Raw genomic sequence first — 22,630 nt, 5'->3', positions numbered from 1 at the left:
TTAGCAGTTTAGCAGTCCTGACGCCAGTCAGGAGAAGGCAGTGATGGTTATATACCCACACTGGCCACTTCAGTACAGTATCCAGCACCATCATCACTGGGGTGCTTGACACCTCTCAGGCTTTAGCCCTTGGACTTCCCTAGGCTTGACACTAAGTTCACTGAAGTCAACAAAAAGACTTGCATTTATTTTATGGAGCGCTAGATAAGTCCCATAAGTACATACGGTTTGCAGGTCACAGTCTATTTGGTTTGCAAGGCCGTAAGGGTGCTGAACCCAGATTGTATTAATTAAAAGACACACAGAACTGAAATCCAAGCCATGTGGAGCTTCATTTCCCTGTTTTTTTTTTCCCTTAGGCTCTTTAATGGCTTTGATTTAAAACACGGTTTTGCCGCAAGCCATTAGCACATCATGTGAGCTTATGGAGTGTGAGTATTTTAAATAAATAACGATGCAGAAAATAAGGAAGGGGCTGGGGTTTATATGTTCATCGCTGCTTTTAGAGTCCCTGTTGCAAGAGGAAGCTCAAGATGGTGAGAAGACAGCAGCACTTCTTATGTATTATAGCAACCGTCTAACATATTTCTAAGACACCCTTGGCATTGATGTATACTCAAACTCCCACTGATAATTACAGATCTTAACTGCTCTTTTGTGCAAAGTATAAGATGCTTAATAAGTTAAGAATGAAAAGTGGGCTTTTATATCAATCTGCTGTATTGACATTCACCTCGGCATTGAGAAATTCGTCTTTCACCATGCTTTGTGAAATGATCTATACATTAAAATGAGGTGTTGGTAGAAATCATCTCCTGTCATGTCACGTCGTCTGGAGCTATTCTTTGGAGCAAATCTGATTTTCCCATGGAGGATCTGCAAATGGTACCTGTCCTGCAAGATGTTCAATCTGAGAATAGCCACCAGCAAAACTGAAGCCAGAATTAATGTGCTGAACCACAGATTCAGGGCAAACCTCTCAAACAAACAACAGTTCACAGAGTCCAGCTTCTTTGTAGGTATGCCTGTTTAAATAACAGGCAGTTTTTAAAAGCAGTCTGACGCTGAAGTTACATGTTACACTTAAACCATACTAAGGGCATTTAAAAAGCAAGTGTCTGCACATTAAAGCTCATTAACTTGTCCTGAGTGCCCTCGGAGTATCTCAAAGTTATGTCATTTCAGGCGAGGTTTAACTCTGGGCCGTACTACCCAGCTCATGTTAGGGTAACTTTAGTTTGCTCCATGAGCAATTGAGAAAATGAGCAATTTGCAGTTCTCCAGCATTCCAGGATGTACTGTCCCTAGCCCCAATCCCTCCCCCAGAGCAGGGATACATCCCAAGTGTCCTGGCCCCTAGCCATGTCCCTGCTGGCCAGACCTCTGGTGGCAAATCAGGGCTATGCCAGCAAACAAAATGATATTAACTCTTCATGTGCAACTACTCGTAGCACGTTCTAACTTTAGCTCGGCTTAACATTCCCCAAATTACTATGTTTTAAATGCAAAGTGTAACTTCACCCTGATGGATTAGCACCAGAAAGTGGGCTATTCAGGACTGGGTCACGTGCCCTCTTTTTTGTTGATAAAGTTTCAGTCCTCCAGTAAGGGGACAGGAAAAATACTCTGTGGGCATGTCTACATGAGACGTTTAATGTGCAGTAGCCTAAAAATACTTCACAGTAGCATGCCAGTCAAAAACCATGCTAATACTATACTGTACAGTGTTATTAGTTTGGTGAAAGAGACTTGGCCTGTTCTTGAACGTCGCCAACACAAAGGTTCTCCACCAACCCTCCCCAGGCCAGCTGAACATCCCTCATGCTATCTGCATACATAGGGAGGCTCTGGAGTATGTGGAGCACTTTCCATATCCCAGCAGCCACCTCTCTCAATGGGCTACCATTGATGAAGAAGTCCAGCACTGGGTCAACTGCGCCAGTGCTGCCTTCTTCAAGCTGCGACAACATGTCTTCGAAAAAAGAGACCTTCAGAAGTCAACGAAAGTCCTGGTCTATAAGGCTGTCGTGCTGACCACCCTCCTCTACTGCAGTGAAACCCGGACCATCTACCAATGCCACATTAAGACCCTTGAGAGCTTTCACCAGCAGTGCTTAATCCTGGGGATCAAATGGGAGGACTGCAGGACCAGCGTGAGCATCCTCCATGAAGCTGCATCCACCAACATCGAAGCCTTCCTATTGAAAAATCAACTCCAATGGATGGGCCACTGTGTCTGGATGTCCGAGAACCACCTCCCTTGCCAGATTCTCTGCTCCCAGGTCTCCATTGGCCAATGCTCAAAGGGCAGCCAAAGGGAATGGTACAAAGATACACTCAAGGTTGCCCTCAAGCACCAAGGCATTAACACGAACGGCTGGAAGGAGCAAGCTGCTGACCATTTGGCATGGTGCCACCTGGTCCACCAAGGTGCATGTGACACCAAAGGCCTAACGACTCAATACCAAGGTGGAACGGCAGCAGTGGAGAAAGGAGGAGACCATCCCAGGGCTGCAAATCCTACTCCCCCGTGCAACAACATGCCCCCATTGCTGAAGAACGTATGCATCCAAAATTGGGCTCCTCAGTCACCTGAGGACTCATCGAGCGTGGCGGACATCATCTTCGACTTTGAGGGACTGCCGACGATAACACAGTAAGCATCACAAAAAAGTGTGCTGGCACTACTGCACAAGTACTGTAGTTACTGCGCATTTAGTGAGTACTTCGTTAAATTTAATCCCCAGGATTAAACTAAATGCACAGTAACTACTGATCATTAATGAACATGTAGATGTACCCTGTGGCCACAAAGAGCTAATCATTGCAATGAAGAATTCCTGAAGCATTTCCTAGTCTGAAAAATACCTCACCAGCTCCCTGATGAATACACAGGAGAAACCGATGCTTTGCCTCTAGCTGCGGAGGTTGTCCTCATTGGCTTTTGAGATAGCAGTGATGTGATCTGACCCTCATGGCAGGCAAAAGAGATGAGTCTCAAAACAGATCCAGAAATGGTAGACTCATAGCCTGATTTTGGTTCCAGATAGGAATGTGCTTTTATATAAAACATCACAATGATCTAAAATACGTATCCTGTTGCTGCATGTAGGGCGATCGCATGAGTTCTGGGTGGAGCAAAGAGGATTCTTGTTGGCTGTTTTACTAGGCATCGCTTTTTTGTCCATGTACATGGACATATCACTGGGCTCTTGCGTCTCTTTTTATTCTGTGTTTGTACTGCACTGAGGATGATGAGGTCCTAGTCATATCTAGGGCTTCTTGGCTTTCCCATAATCTTTGGGTGGGATGACTGGCATGAGTGTGGTCCATGGGGCTGATCTGGCATATGGAGCCAGTCTTCAAGCTCAAGCTGGTGCATGGAGCCATGCCATCTGGCCTGTGGGACTCCCTAAAGGTCCAGAATTTGGTGGTCGAACGAGAGGCAGCAGCGTTAGTCGCTGTGGCTTGGAAAACTGCAGCAAGGTTGCCACACCATTCCTTCATCACCAAATTTCAAGACCCATGGAGAGTCCTACAGGCCAGATTCAGAGATTGATATAGATTCATAGAGTCATACATTGTGAGGCCAGAAGGGACGTTGGAAGATCATCGGGTCCAGCCCCCTGCACCAAGCAAGAAAGACAACTGGGGTCCAGTGACCTCAGCGAGGTGACCATCCGGTCTCCTCTTGAAGATTTCCAGGTGGCGACTGCACCACCTCTGGAGGGAGCTTGTTCCACAGTCTGGCCACCCTGACTGTGAAAAAGTTTTTCCTAAAGTTGAGCCTGAATCGATCTTCTAGTCGTTTGTGGCCATTACTCCTGGTTTTCCCCTCGGGTGCCCTGGTGAACAGTTGTTCACCGAGCCCTTGATGTACTCCCCTAGTGCAGCAGTGAGCTGCTACCAAGTCCCCTCTCATCTTCTCTTTTTCACACTGAAGAGTCTCAGATCCCTCAGCCTTTCCTCGTATGGCTTGCCATGCAAGTCTCTGATCATACAGGTGGGTGGCTCTTCTTTGGACTCTCTCAAGCTTTTCCATGTCCTTATTAAAGCCCAGAACTGGACGCCGTACCCCAGCTGTGGTCTCACCAGTGCTGAGTAGAGCAGAAGAATCACCTCCTTGCCTTTGCTGGAGATGCATCACTTGATGCACGTCAGAGTATTGTTTGCCCTACCGGCTACAGCATCCCCCTGCCGGCTCGTATTCATACTGTGGTCTATGATCACCCCCAAGTCCCTTTCAGTCGTAGTGCTGGTCGGATTGGTGTTGCCAGGCCTGTAGGTATGTAGGGGTTGTTTGTCCCCAGATGGAGCACTTCACATTTCTCAGTGTTGAACTTCATCTGGTTTTGATCCGCCCAACCTGCCAGCCTGCCTAGATCCACCTGTATCTGCCGCCTGTCTTCAAGCGTGACCATGCTTCCCCATAACTTGGTGTCGTCCGCGAACTTGGCCATGGTTGCGCAAGCTGTATCTTCATCATCCCTGCTGTAGTTCACCACAGCTGAGGATCTAGCCTGATGCAAAACCTTTTAGATGGAAGAGCAGCTTGGGGCAGCTGTGGCTTGGATCCTAGCAGCTGGGCTGGTTCTGTCTGTCCCTGGCTCTCCGGGTCCAAGGAGATGTCTTTCAGTCGGCACCGCTGAAGTGAAACTGGGAGCCCGTGAGCTTGCTATTCAGTGCATTTGGGATAAGCGCGCTTTCCAAGTGTAAGGAGACACTGCCAGGAGACGCTGTGCTAATTACTGATCAGTGGAACAGTCCATCCTCCCACGTGCACACACACGCACACTCCCCATCCCTGCTTTCAGACCCACGTCAAGCAATTTGATTCATTTATCTGAGGGGGACGATATTGCAGCCAAGGTTTGGATCCCGGAGTGCCTCTTTGCTGCTAAACAGGGTTTCTGAACTGTTGACACACGGTTAAAGTTGCTGCAGAAATGTGCAGCATTTTAACGTGCTGCCTCTTATCAGGACAGACTGGTGCCCTCAATGGGCAGAGACCTCAATCTCATCTCTTTTATTATACCATGTCTTTGCACTTTACCCCCCAAAAGCAGGTTAGTCATGGCGTGATATTCATAGATGCTACGATCGGAAGATCATCAACTCCGACCCCCTGCCTGGGCAGGCAAGAGCGCTGGGGTCAGATGATATATGCAGAGTATCTCAGCACCCAGGATCCCTGGTCTCAAACTCAGACCCCGCTGTGTTAGGGGCTGTACAAACACAGAACAGAAAGGCCCAGAGAGCTCGCAGTGCAAGCGCAAGACAGGCGACACCAGATGGCTGCAGGGGGACAGATGGGGAGCACACGGAAACAATGAGCTCATATGGGTCAGCGTGATTGGGAATGGTCTCAGCAGCCCGGCCACTCTCAGTTTTTGTTGGCCTTCACAGAGGGCGCCACCAGCATCGTTTTCTGCAAGAAAACACCAGAAGCCAAATTCCCTTTACACCAGAAGCCAAATTCTGCCCACGTCAGTAGCCTGATGGGGCCAAACTCTGCCTTCGTTATGCACTTGTAGATCAGACTATCCCCATTGCAGTGCATGGAGCAATTCCAGATTTGCTGCAGAGTACAAAAATCAGCCCGTTCATTTCAGGTGATCAGGGAAAGCAGGATTCGGTCCTTCCTGGTCTTGTGACCAAGCACTGACCATGCTTGGGCCTGTTTAGGCAGGAGTCCATACCATTTGCTTCCAGGCTGTGAAATAAAACCCTTCTGTCACTCCTGCAGCTGGACCGATGAGCTGGTCAAACGCCGTTTGGCTCCATTTCCAAAACTGGTTGCTTTGCCGTGTGTGCTGGAGCCAGGGCGCTGCGGATTTCCCGCCCACGTTTTGCACACTACTAAAACTGAAGTCATGGATGAGGAGGAGCATAATTATGGCAACGGCAATTCTGGGAACCCAGAGTGCGGGGAAAGAAAGTGGGCGCTAACCTCACAACGTGCTGCAAATTAGGCAGGGGGCATGATGCCAGATAGCGACAGGTATCTACAGGGTGGTGGGAAAAAAACCCAGCCCGGATCTTCAAATACTGAAGCCTGACGTTAGGTTCCCAATCCATGCTATAGGCTGCCGGAAAAATAATCTGATTTTCAGAAGTGCACAACACTGGATGGGTTTTATAGAAGTCAAGTTGCTGCATACTTTTGAAAATTACAGCATTTGCCTGGGTGCCTAAATATAGATTTGGGGATCTAAGTTTAGGGTCTAATTTCTGAAAATCTCGGACAGTAACTTAAGGTAGTGTTGCCTAGCTAATGCCTTTGCTAGGACTTGCCTATATTGTAGGAGTGTGGTTGAAGTATGGTGGTGGTGGGGAAAGTCTAGTAGAAAGCAGGTAAAAGTGCTTATGCCAGCACAGGATATGTCCTTTCAAGAATGAGAAGAAGCTTTTTCTATCAGTGCTAGGTGAAATGTCTTGGAGAAACACTTTATTCACCAAAAAAGGCCAGCTTGACTTTAACTGAAATGATCTAGGAGTTTGTGCCGTATTCAGTAATTTTTCAGCTGGGGCGGCGGGGAAAGGGGAGGCAAAAGTCATGACAATTCCCTTCAATCGTTTTTTGAAGTGAAACGTTTTTGAATGCTCGCGGCAACACAACATTGGGAGATTCAAGTTCACCACAACTAATTGCGGAGGTAGAAAGCTCCCAAAAGGGAAAAGAAATGTTCCAGTTGACCCAGACCAGAAATTCGTTCACTTTTCCTTTTATAACCTGAACTGAAACGATCAGTTATTCAAATGGTGTTAAGTCGGGAGCTTCGTGACAGTATAACTGAGCCTAAAGTACCAGTATATCTATGCTGGCAAAAGAACCAAGCAAAAAAATCACACCCCAACTGATCTAGTTACATTGGTCTGAATCTTAAAAGAGTAGAGTGGCCCTTCACCAATCCATTTGGGACCGTAGTAGTGAAATTTTGGGAAGCCCGATCAGCTAACACAAAGGCATACAGAGATTTCACGACCAAGAAAAGATGAAACCAGATGGAAAATGGACAGAAACGTATTCCTGAAATGAGAATGCAATTCCACCGACACAGAAAGTGAAATCCAAGAGAAGCCAAGGCGAAAACCATCAGCATTTCACCTTTCTCCTCCCCTCTGGTTTTCCTTACTGCGAGTTTTCCACCAATGTAATGGGCATGGCATTGCTTGGACCCATGTTCATGAAGCTTTGAATTGCTAAATGCTTCTGGGGGGGGCTTTCAAAATACATTTTAAAAAGCATTATATGCACTAAGCAGTTGTTTTGAAAGCCAGTCAACATTTTTAATTCACAATTTCTTCTGTCCAAAAAAGTGGCCTTTTGGGGAAATAGTATTGTTAAAAAAATTCTGATTTGTCTGAACACAAAAAGACACCCCCTTCCATCACTGGTTTTGGGGTTCAAAATGTATTGCAGGTTTTTATTTTTTTTTTAATTTATGTCTTCTTTCACCTCCCCCCACCCCCTTTTTTTTTAAATCTATTTTGCCCCAGGAAAAAAAGCAAGGAAAAGAATAGAAACACACAAAATAGGGATAAGAAGCCAAGGGGAGAAATCAAAATGCGTGGATTTGTTATTGCCTGCTCGCTCTTGATGTTAGTGTTCAAGCCTACTTGTTAGCTGATATATATATGTGTGCATGCAGCGGTGTATAATTGGGTAGGTCACAAATGCAGGGTTACAACAGGATTAGCACGATCGAAAACATCTCTGTCCTTAATAAGAGTTGGGGTGCGGGGATGCAAAGGAAGAAGAGACTTATTTTTATACGGAAAATCAGTATGTCAACTCCCGGCTCGGGGCCACTTGGCCGGGCTGGGCTGGGCTGCGTCACATCGGGGACCCAGGTTGTGTTTCAGATCTGGCTTTGCTGAACAACAGTCTGTAGGTGGGAGCAGACTGAGCAAACCTTCTGGCTGACGAGAGAGCAGCGTTGGCAGGCTCACAAGAGCGAGCCTTGTCCCCTTTCCAGTGTCTGGGAGCTGAATGGCTGCGATGCAAAGGACTGAAGTATTTTGGGCAGGGAAGCGAAGGAAAGCAGTGGAAATATAATGGAGAATGGTGCCGACAGGTGGGGCCATTGGAGGGTTGATTCTTGGAAGCACTTTATTTCTTCCTAAACTCATCATATTTGTACATGTGGTATTTATATCCAGGGGCGAATCTAGGATTTTGAAAAGGGGGTGGAGAAGATGTAGGGCATCGTCCCGTATAACACAACACACATTTTTCTCCAGTAAAAAAGAAATGAGATGCTTTGCTAATTTACTAGGGGCTTAGGGCTATATTGTTCCATTTCAAATTGAAGCAAAAGCAAATATAACTTTATCAGAACGTGCATTACGTGGCTATCACGTATAAAAAAAATGCAACAAACCAGGCAAAAAATAATCAAAATGCTATTGCATTAGTCCTGTGGTCATTAGACTTAAATCTACATGGCTTGTTCAGATTCATAACGCACAATTTAGCTTTCGTTGAAAGTTATTTCCACACCTGAGTGAATGTTTTTAGCTAGAGTTAAAAGCAGTCTGCAGTGCTATTAAATAAGAGTTACATTACAGGAACAGCTAACCGACAGCAGAATGGCCAAAAAAAAGGATAACTTCAGTTGTGGGACATCAAGGCCATTAAAAAGAAGAGAGTGTTGTTAACACCTGTGGAGTGAACTGCTTAGAAGGAATCGGGTAGATTATAATGAGCCAGGAAGTCAATTGAGTCTCCCACTGCTGCCTGAATAGAAATGCTGCTGCTACTGCTGCTGCTAGGCAGTTGATTTTAAACTTTGGGTGGACCAAGAATCAAAGCCCCCTTCTCCACCTTCCTGATCCACCCCTGTTTATATCCAAGAAAACATCACAAACTACAACATGGCCTTGCGGTTGGACCCACACAGAGCTCCTGGCTTGTCTAGTAGGGGTCAAATTATTAAGGTTGAGGTCCAAATATCTTCAAGATTGTTGAAATGCAGCCAGCTCTGGGGTGGGAGAGCATCAGCCAACCTGGGTGAGTGAAGGAAGTGCCAGTTTTGCTCATGGGCTTACGCTCTCAAGTTTCAGTTTTTCATCTTGCGAGACTCCAGTCACCTCTCCGTCACTTTTCTGAATGTAAAGGTCACTCCCTAATCTCATGGTGAAAACAAATGTAGTTATTACAGTGCATAAAAAATAACAGTCCTGGAAACACATTTTTTTTAAACAAAGGTTCCCCCTTTGCTACAATTCTACTCCCCAACTCATCAGCTTTTTGCTTTTTGATAATGAACTTGGGCATGACATCAGCTGTATTGAGTTAATTACAAAGTGAACCCTTGTTAACCACAGCCTACAACACAGCTCACATAAGTGGATGCTCAGCACTGACTAATGCAGGCGTGATCAGCTGCCAGCCTATGGGCCAGAGGCAGCCTGCGAGGCCACGTGACTGTGGCTCTCCCAAAATTTGGCATTGGGGAAGTGGTGGCAGCATTAATTACCGCTTCCCTGCTGCCAAACTCCGAAGTGTGGGGGGCCCAGCAGGATGGCTGATGTGGCCCTTCTTGGTGGATCGCATCGGTGTGTGGTAGAGCTGGTGTGCGGCCACATCCGGCATACAGGGTCGAGCGGGTGAGTGGCCAGATCCAGTGCATGAAATCAGGCTGTGCATGGTGTCATGGTGGCATGCCCAGGACCAACCCTATCTGCCAACTTTGCATGAATCTGACCCTTGGACTGGCCCTGCACCACTCATCTGGCTCACGGGGCCAGAAAGTTGAGTACCACTGCCCTGATATAAAATGGGACTAGATGACGTCTGGAGGTCCCTTCTAGTTCTATTAGGGTGCTGGGTTAACACATAGGAGGCTTCTGTCCTCTTCCCTTGTCCACCACTAGTCGGTTGAGTGACTTTGGGCCAGTCCTTTCCCCTCTCTGCATCTCAGTGATGCCATCTGTAAAAGGGGCAGAGGGAGAATGACCTTCTGCGTAAGGCACTTTGAAATCAGCAGTTGGGTAGGGTGAGGTTTGGTTTGATTTAGCTGCCTCCCAGCACAAGCTTGTCTCTTGGCTGGCCCAGGCAATTATAAATGAGTTCTCTCAATGTGCATATATGGAGGGGGTACAAACGGAGATCAGAGAGTGACCTTTACAGGTGTGATGCTCCTCCTGGGTTCCCATGGGAGTTAGCACCACCCTTTTCCTGCAGGGTCTGCAGAACAGCCACCTTGAACCATTCAAAGCTCCTACAGTCACCTGGTGATTGCCACCTTATCCGACAAAGAAAAGCAGCCAACCCGGCCTGCGCTTCTTTTTCACTTGCCTTTTGCTTTCCAAGCCCTTATGGCTCCCGCTTGCAAACTTTGCCTGGTCACCCTGAAAGATAGACATTTTTCTTTTCCCCCTAAGCTCAGATCCTCATACATTGCCATGGCTTCTTGCAGCTGGAGGCTTTGTAAAACGTAGCAAAAAGACAGGACAAAAAGGATGGGGAAAATTGCAAGGAAGGGAACGGAGAACAGTGTCCTTGAGCACAGAAGCAGTCCGTGTCTCGCCGTGCAGATTGCCTGAGGCCTGTTGTGTTGGGGCTGAGCCCCCTCTGGCGGCTGTTCTGGATCATTTTCTGCTTCCTCTTTTCCTCCTTTTTTTATGCAGGTGTTAATTACCCTTTTAGCCTGGCCCTGAGTGACAACACTGCGTGCTGACCGAGCGGGTCTGGCTGAGGCTGGATACGTGCAGGTTCCCTTTTGGGAACCAGGGAGCAGCGGTATAGTGTGACCAGACATTCTCCTTTGGCCGAGATTTTCATTTCTATTAGCACAGAGAAAGAGTTTAAAATCTCAGCCAGTCTACATACATGGTGAAGTTATAGGTTATACTGAGACCACACTAAGGGCACTTGAAATGTGAACGTCTGCATGTTAAAGCTGAGCTGGTGCTCAAAGTTACGCCAGGTCAGGGGAGGGTTAATTCTGGGCCGCACTACATAGCTTGGGTTAGGGTAACTTCAGTTTGCTCCACCGAGATTAAATGAGCGTTTTGCAGTCCTCCAGCATCCCAGAATGCACGGCTCCCAAACTCCCCCTCTCCCCCCGAGTCGAGATATAGCCCGGGTGCCCTGGCTTATGGAATCGATTTAATACAGTCTACATCGGGGTGGGCAATTATTTCGGGTGGAGGGCCGCTTACTGAGTTTTGGCAAGCCATCGAGGGCCAAATGACAGGCAGACAGGGTCAGACAAATATTCAAAATTTTTAGGGACCCCACGGGCCGGATAGAATGGCCTGGCAGGCTTCATCCAGCCCCTGGGCCGCATTTTGCCCACCCCTGGTCTGTGTGCATCGTGTAACTTCCCCCTATCTTTTTCCCAAACGATGCCATCTCCCGGCAGTAACTTAATCAGGCCTAACTAAGGGTTGGCGTCATTTACTTAGACTTCAGGAAGGCCTTCAATACAGTATCCCACCCCATACTGGTAAACAAGATAAGAGGCTGTGACTGGGATGACTACACAGTCCGGTGGGTGGCGAATTGGCTAGAGGGTCACACCCAGAGAGTCGTGGTGTATGGGTCGGTATCAGCCTGGAAGGGTGTGGGCAGTGGGGTCCTGCAGGGCTCGGTCCTTGGGCCGATACTCTTCAATGTCTTCATCAGTGACTTGGACGAGGGAGTGAAATGTACTCTGTCCAAGTTTGCAGATGACACAAAGCTATGGGGAGAAGTGGACACGCCGGAGGGCAGGGAACAGCTGCAGGCAGACCTGGATAGGTTGGACAAGTGGGCAGAAAACAACAGGATGCAGTTCAACAAGGAGAAATGCAAAGTGCTGCACCTAGGGAGGAAAAATGTCCAGCACACCTACAGCCTAGGGAATGACCTGCTGGGTGGCACGGAAGTGGAAAGGGATGTTGGAGTCCTAGTGGACTCCAAGATGAACGTGAGCCGGCAGTGTGACGAAGCCATCAGAAAAGCTAATGGCACTTTATCGTGCATCAGCAGATGCATGACAAATAGGTCCAGGGAGGTAATACTTCCCCTCTATCGGGCGCTGGTCAGACCGCAGTTGGAGTACTGCGTGCAATTGTGGGCGCCGCACTTCAAGAGGGATGCGGATAACCTAGAGAGGGTCCAGAGAAGGGTCACTCGTATGGTTAAGGGCTTGTGGGCCAAGCCCTATGAGGAGAGAATAGAGAACCTGGACCTTTTCAGCCTCCGCAAGAGAAGGGTGAGAGGCGACCTTGTGGCTGCCTATAAGTTCATCACGGGGGCACAGAAGGGAATTGGTGAGGCTCTACTCACCAAGGCACTCCTGGGGGTTACAAGAAATAATGGCCACAAGCTAGCAGAGAGCAGATTTAGACTGGACATTAGGAGGAACTTCTTCACAGTTCGAGTGGCCAAGGTCTGGAACGGGCTCCCAAGGGAGGTGGTGCTCTCCCCTGCCCTGGGGGTCTTCAAGAGGAGGTTAGATGAGTATCTAGCTGGGGTCATCTAGACCCAGCACTCTTTCCTGCTTATGCAGGGGGTCGGATTCGATGATCTATTGAGGTCCCTTCCGACCCTAACATCTATGAATCTATGAATCTATTAAACTAATTCAGACATCTAGGCTAGGTCCCCAAAACAGTTGTTCCTTCCCTTCCTTGAGATAATGTTCCCTTTTTGAAACTGCCACAGTTCTTTTTCTTTTCTGAATTCCCAAATCATTCCCTTTCCAGGCATTGTTGCAGAACAGCTCTCGAGTGTTTGGCTCAACTTATTTTTCAGCGCTTCCCTTCCTACTTGGCTTTTCTTGATGGTCAGACCATCGAAGTGTATTCACAACTTACTACAGAGCACCTCCAAGTCCATCAAAGTCATCCTTAAATTAGTATTTGGATTCCTTCCAGAGGGAATACAGGCACTTCTTAAGTTCACCATGCCAGGATTTTGGAATAAAAATATTAAATAGGGAAAAATATCTTTGAGATCACTTGTTTAAAATTGCTTCAAGAGGCCTTGGCAGAATTTAAACATTGATTATTTTTATGAAGTCTCCTAATAATAGAAATGTTAACAAAGATAACATTAGCAACAAATCGTGGGTAGGAGTGTTTTATGTATGTGTGTACGTGCATCTAATATATGTGTGCATTGATATGTGTACTGATATATGTGATGTGTGTGTGTGGTGTTTTATATCTGTGCATTTAGATAATACGCACCTTCCCATCACTATTTCCCCAAGACATTGCAGTATCGCTCTGTGATATAACAGGCTGAACCTAATGACAGAAAATGACACAGATTAGTCTATTTTTATTGAAATGAAAAAAAAATTAAGAAAATCCACCACCATGCATTTTTATTATTAATCTTGAGGCAATTAATATTTTTCTTAAAACCCCTGCTCTGGCAATCCTGGCATTTCATAAGACTCTCTGCTTTCATTTAAATTCAGGAAAAACTATAGTAAATTTCTGGGTGGTCATAGAGGAAAGCTGGAAAGCATGACTTCAGAGACCGCAAGGAAAATATCAGAAATTGAAATGTCATTAGAGATTTTGGAAATGTCCTCCTGTCCTGTTTTTAAACTAAAAGCATGGGTTTGGAGGGCCCAATTCAGGAGTTTTGAGTGTTTGGGTAGGCAGTGCCAGGTGGGCCGTGTAGGCATGCCCCCGTTACCTGACATGCAGGAGTGGTATAAAACAGGAGTGCCCAAATCACTTGGCACCCCAGGTCAGATCTACACCATGCAGGCTGGATCTGGACCCACAAGGCAAGGCAAGGGGTGGTGCTGGCAAACATTGTAGGTGCCTGATTTGCTGGGTCAGCTCAGAGAGCCACAGGGATTAACGCATCCATCGTTCATCCCACCACTGTCCAAATGTGTCCCCAGCAGGGCTCTGTACCCTGGACTGAGATGGTCAGCTCCCTGTTCACCTGCCCCCAAATCCTTGACTTCTTCAGGGGCTGGAAGCTATGGCTCCAGGCCCTGGATCTGGCCCACGGGCTGTATCTTCAGCACCACTGGTATAGCAAGTCCTTCCTCCCCCCATGGTAGATGTCAATATTTAATGGCTCCAGTGCTCCAAGATCCTCAAAGTCTCGTTTCTGAACTGCACCTCTTGATATTTCCTTTTAATTTGACAGCATCTGCCTCGAAGCCGGGCTTTCATCCGCTCCGATGTTCTGCTTTTAAAAAACAGATCCGTTTACCTGCCGCGTGTTTTCCTAATGATCCTAGCTGTTTGCATTTAAATGGTGTTTGGTTAAGCAGAGGCCTTTGCCGCCTCATCTCTGAACCTACGGAAAAGTCGGCGCGCCAGATTGGTAACATCCTCAAATCGTTTTCGTGGCTGTTGACTTGGAGTTCCATAGCGTACAATTATAACTTCGTTTCAGGAGGGAGGAGGAGGAAAGGGAACCCTTTATTAAAGCCACAAATATTAGAAAGAAGGAGGTTAATTTCTTAGGAGGTGTCGGCTTTGTTAGCGACAGTGGCGGTTAGCACATTTTATGTGCAAGGATTCTCTCCTTTGTAATTGCTGCAGCCTAGTCATTCCCACTGGTGCGAGTGGGGCCGGGCGTGTGCGGACTCATGAAATACCAGACAGGGTAAAACAGCCAGATCAAGACAAGATTAGACTCGGGCATGGGACTGACAATCATTATTAAGCTTCTCCATGGAGGTATCCTAGAAGAGCGTTGCTCTGTCACCTCCCTGGAAGGCAGGGCTAGGCCAACGTGTGTTCGCAGAGTCGGTGCAGTTCAGGCACAGGGTGCGCAGCTGCTCTCACATGTAATATGGAGGTGTAGGTGGTAACAAAATAGAGGTGAAGCATATGAGAGGCAGTTTATGATAGAGGTGAAGCATATGAGATGAAGTATCTGATGCTTCATCTCATTCCCAAACTCCAAGACCTGAACAGCCTGGTCCCTGCCATGCTTTGCCCCGCAGTCTTTGCAGGTCGTGTACTTGCTTCTTAAAAGTGACTATGGCTCCAGGCAGCTGAGGAAAATTAGGTCTGGTCTTGAAGAAGCTCTTGAAAAAGCTTCCAGTCAGCAAAATGAAGGCTTCCCTGCCTTCAGAGGAGAAGAGGAGTCTGGAGAAGAGAGCGCAATCTTCTCTTCCGATTTATTCTCTTCCACATCTTATACTGCTGTCATCTCCAGGCTCTTTGTACATCACCTCTACTCAGTGACATGACTAGTGTTGGTTGGGTGGGTTTCTCTCCCCCTTTTTTCCTTGTTGGGAAAACGAGGTGAGGTATCTGTTTCTTATTTGAATGTAATGTTGTTGTGCTGGTGGTCAGGGCTCCTTGCACTTGGGGTTAGAAAGTGGTGGGGTTCAAGGCAAGTTGCAAGTTGGGTGGGAGTTGGTTTCGACCATCTGCAAATCTAAGAGCCGTCAGCCCCTGTAGAGAGCACGCGTTGTCCTTGCTCAAGCTGCTCTCCTTGCCCGGGCCACAGGCTCATTTAACGTGGTGGCTGGTGCCATTGTGCTGTTGCGTTGCCGCTGACCCCTTCTTGGCTTGTCTTGCAGGTATATCCGAACCATGTACCTGGGGATCCAGAGCCAGCGGCAGAAGGAACACCAGCGGCGCTTCTACTGGGCTATGATGTACGAATATGCAGACGTAAACATGTTGCGCCTCCTGGAGACTTTCCTCGAGAGCGCCCCCCAACTGGTGCTACAGCTCTGCATTATGATCCAAAAGAACCGTGCAGAAACATTACCATGTAAGTGCCCCTCGCGCCCGCCCCGACCCCACACACACACTCCTTTGCTCAGCGGCCGATGGATGATTTTGCCGACGGTCCACGCTACCTCAGCTGTTGCGTAAGGTGATGTCTCTGTGTACAAAACTCATTCCAGGTCCCTGCTGCGCTCACTTGGTAAATCTCTGCTCGTTCAGCTAGAGAAAACGCTCCTAGCTTAGCCTCTGGGCTACCAACGAGGTCTAGAGGGCCGGTAACAAGGCTGGGAAAGAGAAGTTCCTTGGTTTGCCTCCTGGTTCTGCTATTGGCTTCTTGGCATTGGGTGAGTCAACAGAAGCCTTCTGCGCCTCAGTTTCCCCATCCGCGTAGATGGGACGGTTCATCCTCTCGGCCTCGGAGGGTTGCCGTGAGGGCAATGTGGTCAATGTTTGTGCAGTGCTCTGTCTGCCCCAACCCAGGCGAACTCCCTTAAAATCATCGTTGGCAATGAGGAAGGACATGATGAGGGGCATCGCTCTTCTTAGGACAAGAGGAGGAGGCAACTGGCTTGCCTCAGTTGCTGCTGTATGTCAGCCACTGGCAAATGCCAGTCTGGCGTGCCAGGCGCTGTAGATGTATGGTGAAACCCACCTCAAACAGGAGTTTGTGGAGCCAGGGCCAAGTTCATTACTGCAATGAGCAAGGAAACACATTGCTAGAAGCCTTTAGCTTCCTGTGGCCAGCTACTAATCTGTGTCAGCGGCTCGGTCCTCCAAGGCAGTCTGCAACCAGGCCTTACTGCCCACAGCCGGGCTGTAGTCCCTGCCAACCTGCCGGCTCCTGCAGCCGGGAGAGCGCGGGCTGCTGCAAGCTTCCTCCAGCCAGCCTGCTCCACGAATGCACTGACTACAGCCCACAACCTGCGCTTTAGGAACGACGGGGATGTTTCAGAGCAACAGCTTGTTGGAGCTGACGTTCTCCACGTAGGTGTCACTGCCTATTGGCATAGGTGTGACTATAGCCTGGCTCACTGCTACATCCATTGCTGAAGCAAGAGAGCCGTGCCTGGGTCCTGACAGTGCCAAAGGAGGCTCTGATCAGAGCTTGTCTCACTCAGCCTTGTCAAAGATGTGATGCCCATCCTCTTCCCTGAGCAAACAGGCCAGAGCCATCAGGATGCCAGCATACGCTTCCAGGTAGGGTTAGATACAGTGTCAGCGGGGAGTCACAGAGAGCCACAAAAAACTTCTGGCTGGAGGTTTACCTGGTCAAGTTTGCATCCTGGGCAGCAGACTTGTACCTGATAGGATTTACACCCCGCGGCGCTGCAATGGGGGCACAGGGACGCGAGGTTGCGGCTGCGTGGAATGGATTGGGGGCAGGACGCTGCTGTAAGGGAAATCACAGAAAGTTAGAAAGTTCAGGTTGGAAGGGACTTCAGGAGAAATGTCACTGCCAGTAACCAGGTTAACCCTGCTCTAGCCTCACAGCTGCTACCGATTCATATGGCGATCCACAGGGCTAAGCCCTTAACTCAATGATGGCTGCAGGTCCAGGGAAGGGTTAATGTGCTGTCGGGGCAGATCTGATCGGGGGAAATCGAGGATTTTGTAGAGGAAAGTTTGGAGCAGCGACTGGGCTGCAAGAGGGGCAGCAGCCCCACTCCCAGCCTCTGCCCACTCCCCTCAGGGCAGACCCCACCACAGGAGCAGCAGCTCAGGACTTTCTTTAAGTCCCTCAACTTGGGAACAATTTTCCCTCCCCACTCTGCTCCCCTCCATGCACCAGGGCATGTCCTCCCCCCCTACTCCCATCCCCTTCTCCCCCACCCACCGCTGCACTTCTCCCCACTGTCTCCAGCTGAACTGGGGGCAAAAGGAGCTGCAGAGCTGACCCTGCCCTGCTCCAGCCAGGCTCAGCCGGGAGAAGGGGTCTGGCTCCTGCTGCTGTCCTCGGCTGAGACTGGCTCCCTAGAGCACAGCACGGCTAAAGCAGGCAGGAGCAGCTCCAGAGCACCCCCCAGTGCCCCCAGTTCAGCTGGACACAGTGGGGACAAGTGCAGGGGTGGGTGGGGGAGCAGGGAAGAGAGGACATGCCCTGGTGCATGGAGGGGAGGGGAGTGGGGAGGGAAGATTGGAGGCAGCAGAGTAGTGGGGAGCGTGGGGAGGAAGAGTAGGCGCCGTTGAGCAAAGAGGGGAAAGGAGGGGAAATTCGTACCTGATCCGAGGACTTAGAAAAGTCCTCTGCTGGGCGAGACACCAGCCGAGGGGTCCGGGGATCCTGGCATTCATCAGGGCGGTGGAAGCCCCAGCTTGAGCTTTCACACCCCTGGGTAAACGCCTGGAGCACTGGGCTATAGCCCCAGTCTCAGTGTCCTATCTGCACTGCTCCGTTTTGTATCAATAATTAAATGTCCATGGGGCGGATGCACACTGGACAGCCCAGCGATTATAGCACTCCTGAGCCGTGGGAGACCCCCTGCTTGAGTCCCTACAGCAGGCAAGATATAATTACCCATACGGAGTGGAATAGCCCAAGCAGCGGAGCTGCAGGGTGTTTCTATACAGCAAATCCTGCAACTCTTGTAGATATGCCAGCTAGTGATACCCTAACAAGCTCTAGCACAGTGAGCAACGTAGCCACAGCAGCAGGGAGCTTGAAGCAGGCCAGCCTCCAAATATTTCCCCAGTTTGTCCTGCACTCCACTGTGTGCTTCTGAGGCTATGCTGCTATCCAGACCTAAGCGAACCCATGGAAAACAAGCTTGGATATGTCTATCCAAGTTGGAGTCCCTTCAGGGGAAGCAGTGTAGATGCATCCCTCCAAACAAGCCTGTACCAGATTAGGTAGGCGCCCAGTGGCCAAGAGGACTCATGGTAGAGGTGATCTCTTTTATTAGACCAACTAGATTTTTGCAAAAAAACCTTTAATTGCAAGCTTTTGGGTACAAACTCCCTTCTTCAGGCATCAGAGAACAGATTGTAAATGTTCTCCTGGGTAGAAATGAAAGTTCAGGAGAACGCTTACAATCTGTTCTCTGATGCCTGAAGAAGGGAGTTTGTACCCAAAAGCTTGCAATTAAAGACATTTTTTGCAAACATCTAGTTGGTCTCATAAAAAAATATCACCTCTACCATGAGTCCTGATTGCTTTTTCCTCTAGACCAATACAGCTACAACCTGCTTACCTGACACAGAGGCCAAGATGCTTTCATAGACTATTTCCATACTTGTAGATTCAGGCTCAAGGGCCTTCTCTGAATGAGGCAGAGTAGGCATGTGATCCACACTCCCGGTGAATGCCTTTATGATTGGGCTGGTGTCTCTTTTTTTCTATGACAGGCTTTGAAAGATCTCCATTTTGTCCTGATGCAAAGCAAGAGATCTGTTGAGATCTTGCAAGTTGCTATGAGTTGGGAAAACCGGATCCCCCCAGCTCTCGTGACAGCACAGTGGTCTGTGGTGTTGCTCATGGAGCTGAGCGACAAGAGACTTGCACTCTAGCCCGAGTTCGGCCCCTGACCCACTGTGTGATCCTGGACCATTTGTTTCCCCTTCCTACACGTTGGATTCCCTGCCTGTAAATAGTATAGCAAATGTGACTGCCATCACACTGGAAGAAGGAGCTACAAGTATTGCATTCATGCAAAGAGCACTTAAACATCTTCATACCAGCACAGCGTGACTCTACCATAGGGAACGTAGACACATGCAATCAATACTCAGCAAGAGAACGCTAGAAGTTGGGATGTCATTATTTCTGTGGCTTTCTGTGACCCCGTGTAGTGACCAACCAAGAATTAGGGTTAAGACCCCTGGTTTGGCTTGGCCTGGTTTGGCTCTGTCTGCCTATCTAACAATCAGCTAATCAATCATTATTCCTTTCTACAAGGCGTGCTTCAGTCCAACACAAGTACCGAGGAGATCTTCTTGGGCCTGTATAATACAGGACATCAGATCAGATGAGCAAGGAGCCCATCATGCCCTTAAAATCTATAAACCTAACCTGTTGAAACGCCAAATCGGGACATGAGTGTAGTTCATTGACCAGGCGGCTGGATTTTTACCATGCTCATCTCTGCCACACAGCAAATGGGTTTTTCCTCTTAGCTCCATCACCCACCAGGCTGCACCTCTTGCCAGCCAGCATCAGCGATCGGGCTGCGTGTGAGCGCTGAAGAGTCCTTCTCCCGCCCACTCCAGCGCCTGGGCTCTTGAGATCCAGATGCACATTTTCACTTTGCTGGCTCTGTGCACATCCGACGGTTCTTTTGATGCTGAATGTGTTGCCCTGCTGCCACTTGAGCTGTGTGCTGTGCTGAGTGGGCTGAACACTGCTAATGCAGCCTGAGCTGCAAAGCTTCCTCGGAGGGACTAATCCTTCCTTGCTAAGGTGCAAGGATTCACCGGGGCTACCTCAGTTCGGTCACGTGCAGCTTTCCAGCTCACGCACATCATTACGCAAAAGAAAAGGAAATGCCAAGCAAAATCATTATAGTGAGGCAGACAAAAATCAAAGGAAAGTGAGGTGCTATTCAACAACGACTAGGTAAGAAAACACATTTCTGTTCAATGCATTTCGTAGGGCCTGAGCCCCTGACACATTTTTATCAGCATGATTTGCATTGGTTTTGAATATCAAGGTAAATGACAGTGGGAGCCGACCAGCAGGTCTTCTAAGGTAGCTGCATGAAGAAGGATGCTGTTACGGGCTCTTACCACTGGGCTGCAGGAGCAGGTAACAGCCTAGCTGCTTTGAGCAAGAGCTGCCTTCGGGGTGAACTGAGGACACAATCCCTGCTCCCTGCATAATTTACAGCAGTGAAAGCTTAGCCCTGATCTATCCTGGGGTGCTTGTATACCCAATTCAAGGTAGCGGACCTGGTGGAGGGCTAGCTATAAGGTATCAGCTCCTTTTTTTTTTTTTACACTAAAGACTTGTAAACATTTGGCCATGTCTTAGGCACAGAAGTGGAAGCAGGCACCTACTTGCGAATCCGTTCCACCCTGCTCAAGTCCTTGAAACAAAGCTGCAGGTCTGCTCCGGTAAGCCCTCTCCGAGCCTGGTGCACTCTGGTTTCCTGATCCTGCTCCATACTGTTCCTAGACTTTGACTTTTTGGAAAGTCCCCTGGGATCTGGTCACGCAGTTTCTGACTTCTGTCTCTGACTCGTGACATCCCCTGACCCCAGCTCTGATTCTTGGTGTGTCCTGCCCCTGCCTCTGCCTCCTGTTATGCCCTACTTCAGCTTGGACTTCTCCGCACCAGCTTCTGACTCCCAAATCTTGACTCGGCCCCTGACTTGAATTCTGCCCCTGGATTTCCCTTTGGAGCTGGTAACTCGGTCTCTGATTCCTGCCCCCTGACTTTGCCTGTTATCTGGCTCTTGCCCTCCCCCAGTGGCCTAACCGCTGCTCCAGACTGCCTGCACCCCAGTCCTTGCACTTAGCTTATTGGTGAAATGATGGCGTGTTAGACAAGAAGATACACTCATGCATTTTCCAGACTTGAACAGGGTGGAATAGGCTTGCATTTAGGTGCCTAAATCCACCTAGACACCCAATGGGTAGAATAGAGTCTGGTCCTTCCTATGTCCAACTATTAAACTATGTACAAACACTGGACTGGGGTCAGTACTACAGCTGTGGAAGGGCATGTTGGATTCTAATTTGCCTTGAGCAAGCATACCAGCAAGGTTGTCGAATGGTGCCAGCTGATCTAGGAGGGGACTGGCTTTTTAGGAGCCTTGTTTTTGTCATCCTTCCTTCTGTCCTAGGATGGCAGCAGGATACCAATTAGTGAATTCCTCCAGGAAGCTTTGGTCAAAACCTGTGCTTCATTTGATATATAGTCATAGCAAATCAGGGTTGAAAGGGATCTCAGGAGGTCATCCAGTGCAACCCCTGCTCAAAGGAGGAGCATCTTCAACTATATCACCCCAGCCAAGGCTTGTCTACCCAGGTCTTAAAAACCTCCAAGGATGGAGAGTCCACCACCTCTCTGGAGAGCCTATTCCAGTGCTTCACCACCCTCCTAATGAAAAAATGTTTCCTAATATCCAACCACAACTTCCCTTGCTGCAACTTGAGACCGTTGCTCCTTGTTCATCATCTGCCCCCACTGAGGACAGTCCAGCTCCATCCTCTGTGCAGCCCCCCTGCAGGGAGCTGAAGGCCGATATTAAATCCTGCCTCGGTCTTCTCTTCTCCAGACTAAATAAGCTCAGTTCCCTCAGCTTCCTCAGAAGCATGTCCCCCAGCCATTGAACCATTTTGTTGCCCACCCCTGCTGGACTGTCTCCAATTTGTCCACCTCCTTTTTGCATGGGGGGAGGGGTGCAAAACTGGACATAGATTGGCCTCACCAGTGCAAACTAGAGGGGAATAATTACTTCCCTCACTCTGCAGGCAGCGTTCCTACTAATGCAATCCAGGATGTCGTTAGCCTTCTTGGCAACAAGGGCACGATGTTTGTTCACAGTCAGCTTATTGCCCACTGTCACCCCCAGGTCCTTTTCTGCAGAGCTGCTGCCCAGCCAGTCAGTCCCCAACCTGCATCGGTGCATGGGCTTGTTCTGTCCTCAGTGCAGGACTTGTCCTTATTGAACCTCATGAGATTTCTTTTGGTCCAGTCCTCCAATTTGTCGAGGTCTCTCTGAATCCTAGCTCTATCCTCCAGCATATCTACTACTCTCCGTAGCTTGGTGTCATCTGCAGACTCGCTGAGGGTGCGCTCCTTCCCATCTTCCAGATCACTGATGAAGATATTGAACAAAACCGGCCCCAGGACCGACCCTGCAGCACTCCATTTGATATTGGTGGCCAACTAGACACTGAGCCATTGATTACTACTCTTTGAGGATGACAGTCCAGCCAGTTTTCTACATGGTACATGGACGAATTCTCCCTCCAAACTTGCCAAAGTGCCTCACTCAACCTGCCTCTGAAGGTGGCTGTGACACCACCTAGT

The 22,630-nt window shown here is 48.7% G+C and overlaps 1 protein-coding gene across 1 annotated transcript in view; it reads left to right on the top strand.

Annotated features, from left to right (window-relative positions):
• The window catches only part of XKR6 (XK related 6), a 301,409-nt gene that overhangs the window by 251,598 nt on the left and 27,181 nt on the right, over positions 1-22,630 (top strand). The window contains exon 2 of the mRNA XM_019496394.2: positions 15,507-15,703. Within this exon, the coding sequence (XP_019351939.2) occupies positions 15,507-15,703 (197 nt within the window). The remainder of the gene's footprint in view (positions 1-15,506; positions 15,704-22,630) is intronic.

This window comes from Alligator mississippiensis, chromosome 1 (genome assembly GCF_030867095.1).
Source record: "Alligator mississippiensis isolate rAllMis1 chromosome 1, rAllMis1, whole genome shotgun sequence".
NCBI lineage: Eukaryota > Metazoa > Chordata > Crocodylia > Alligatoridae > Alligator > Alligator mississippiensis.
The sequence above is the reverse complement of the archived record's forward strand: the minus strand, read 5'-3'. Positions and strand labels throughout refer to the sequence as shown.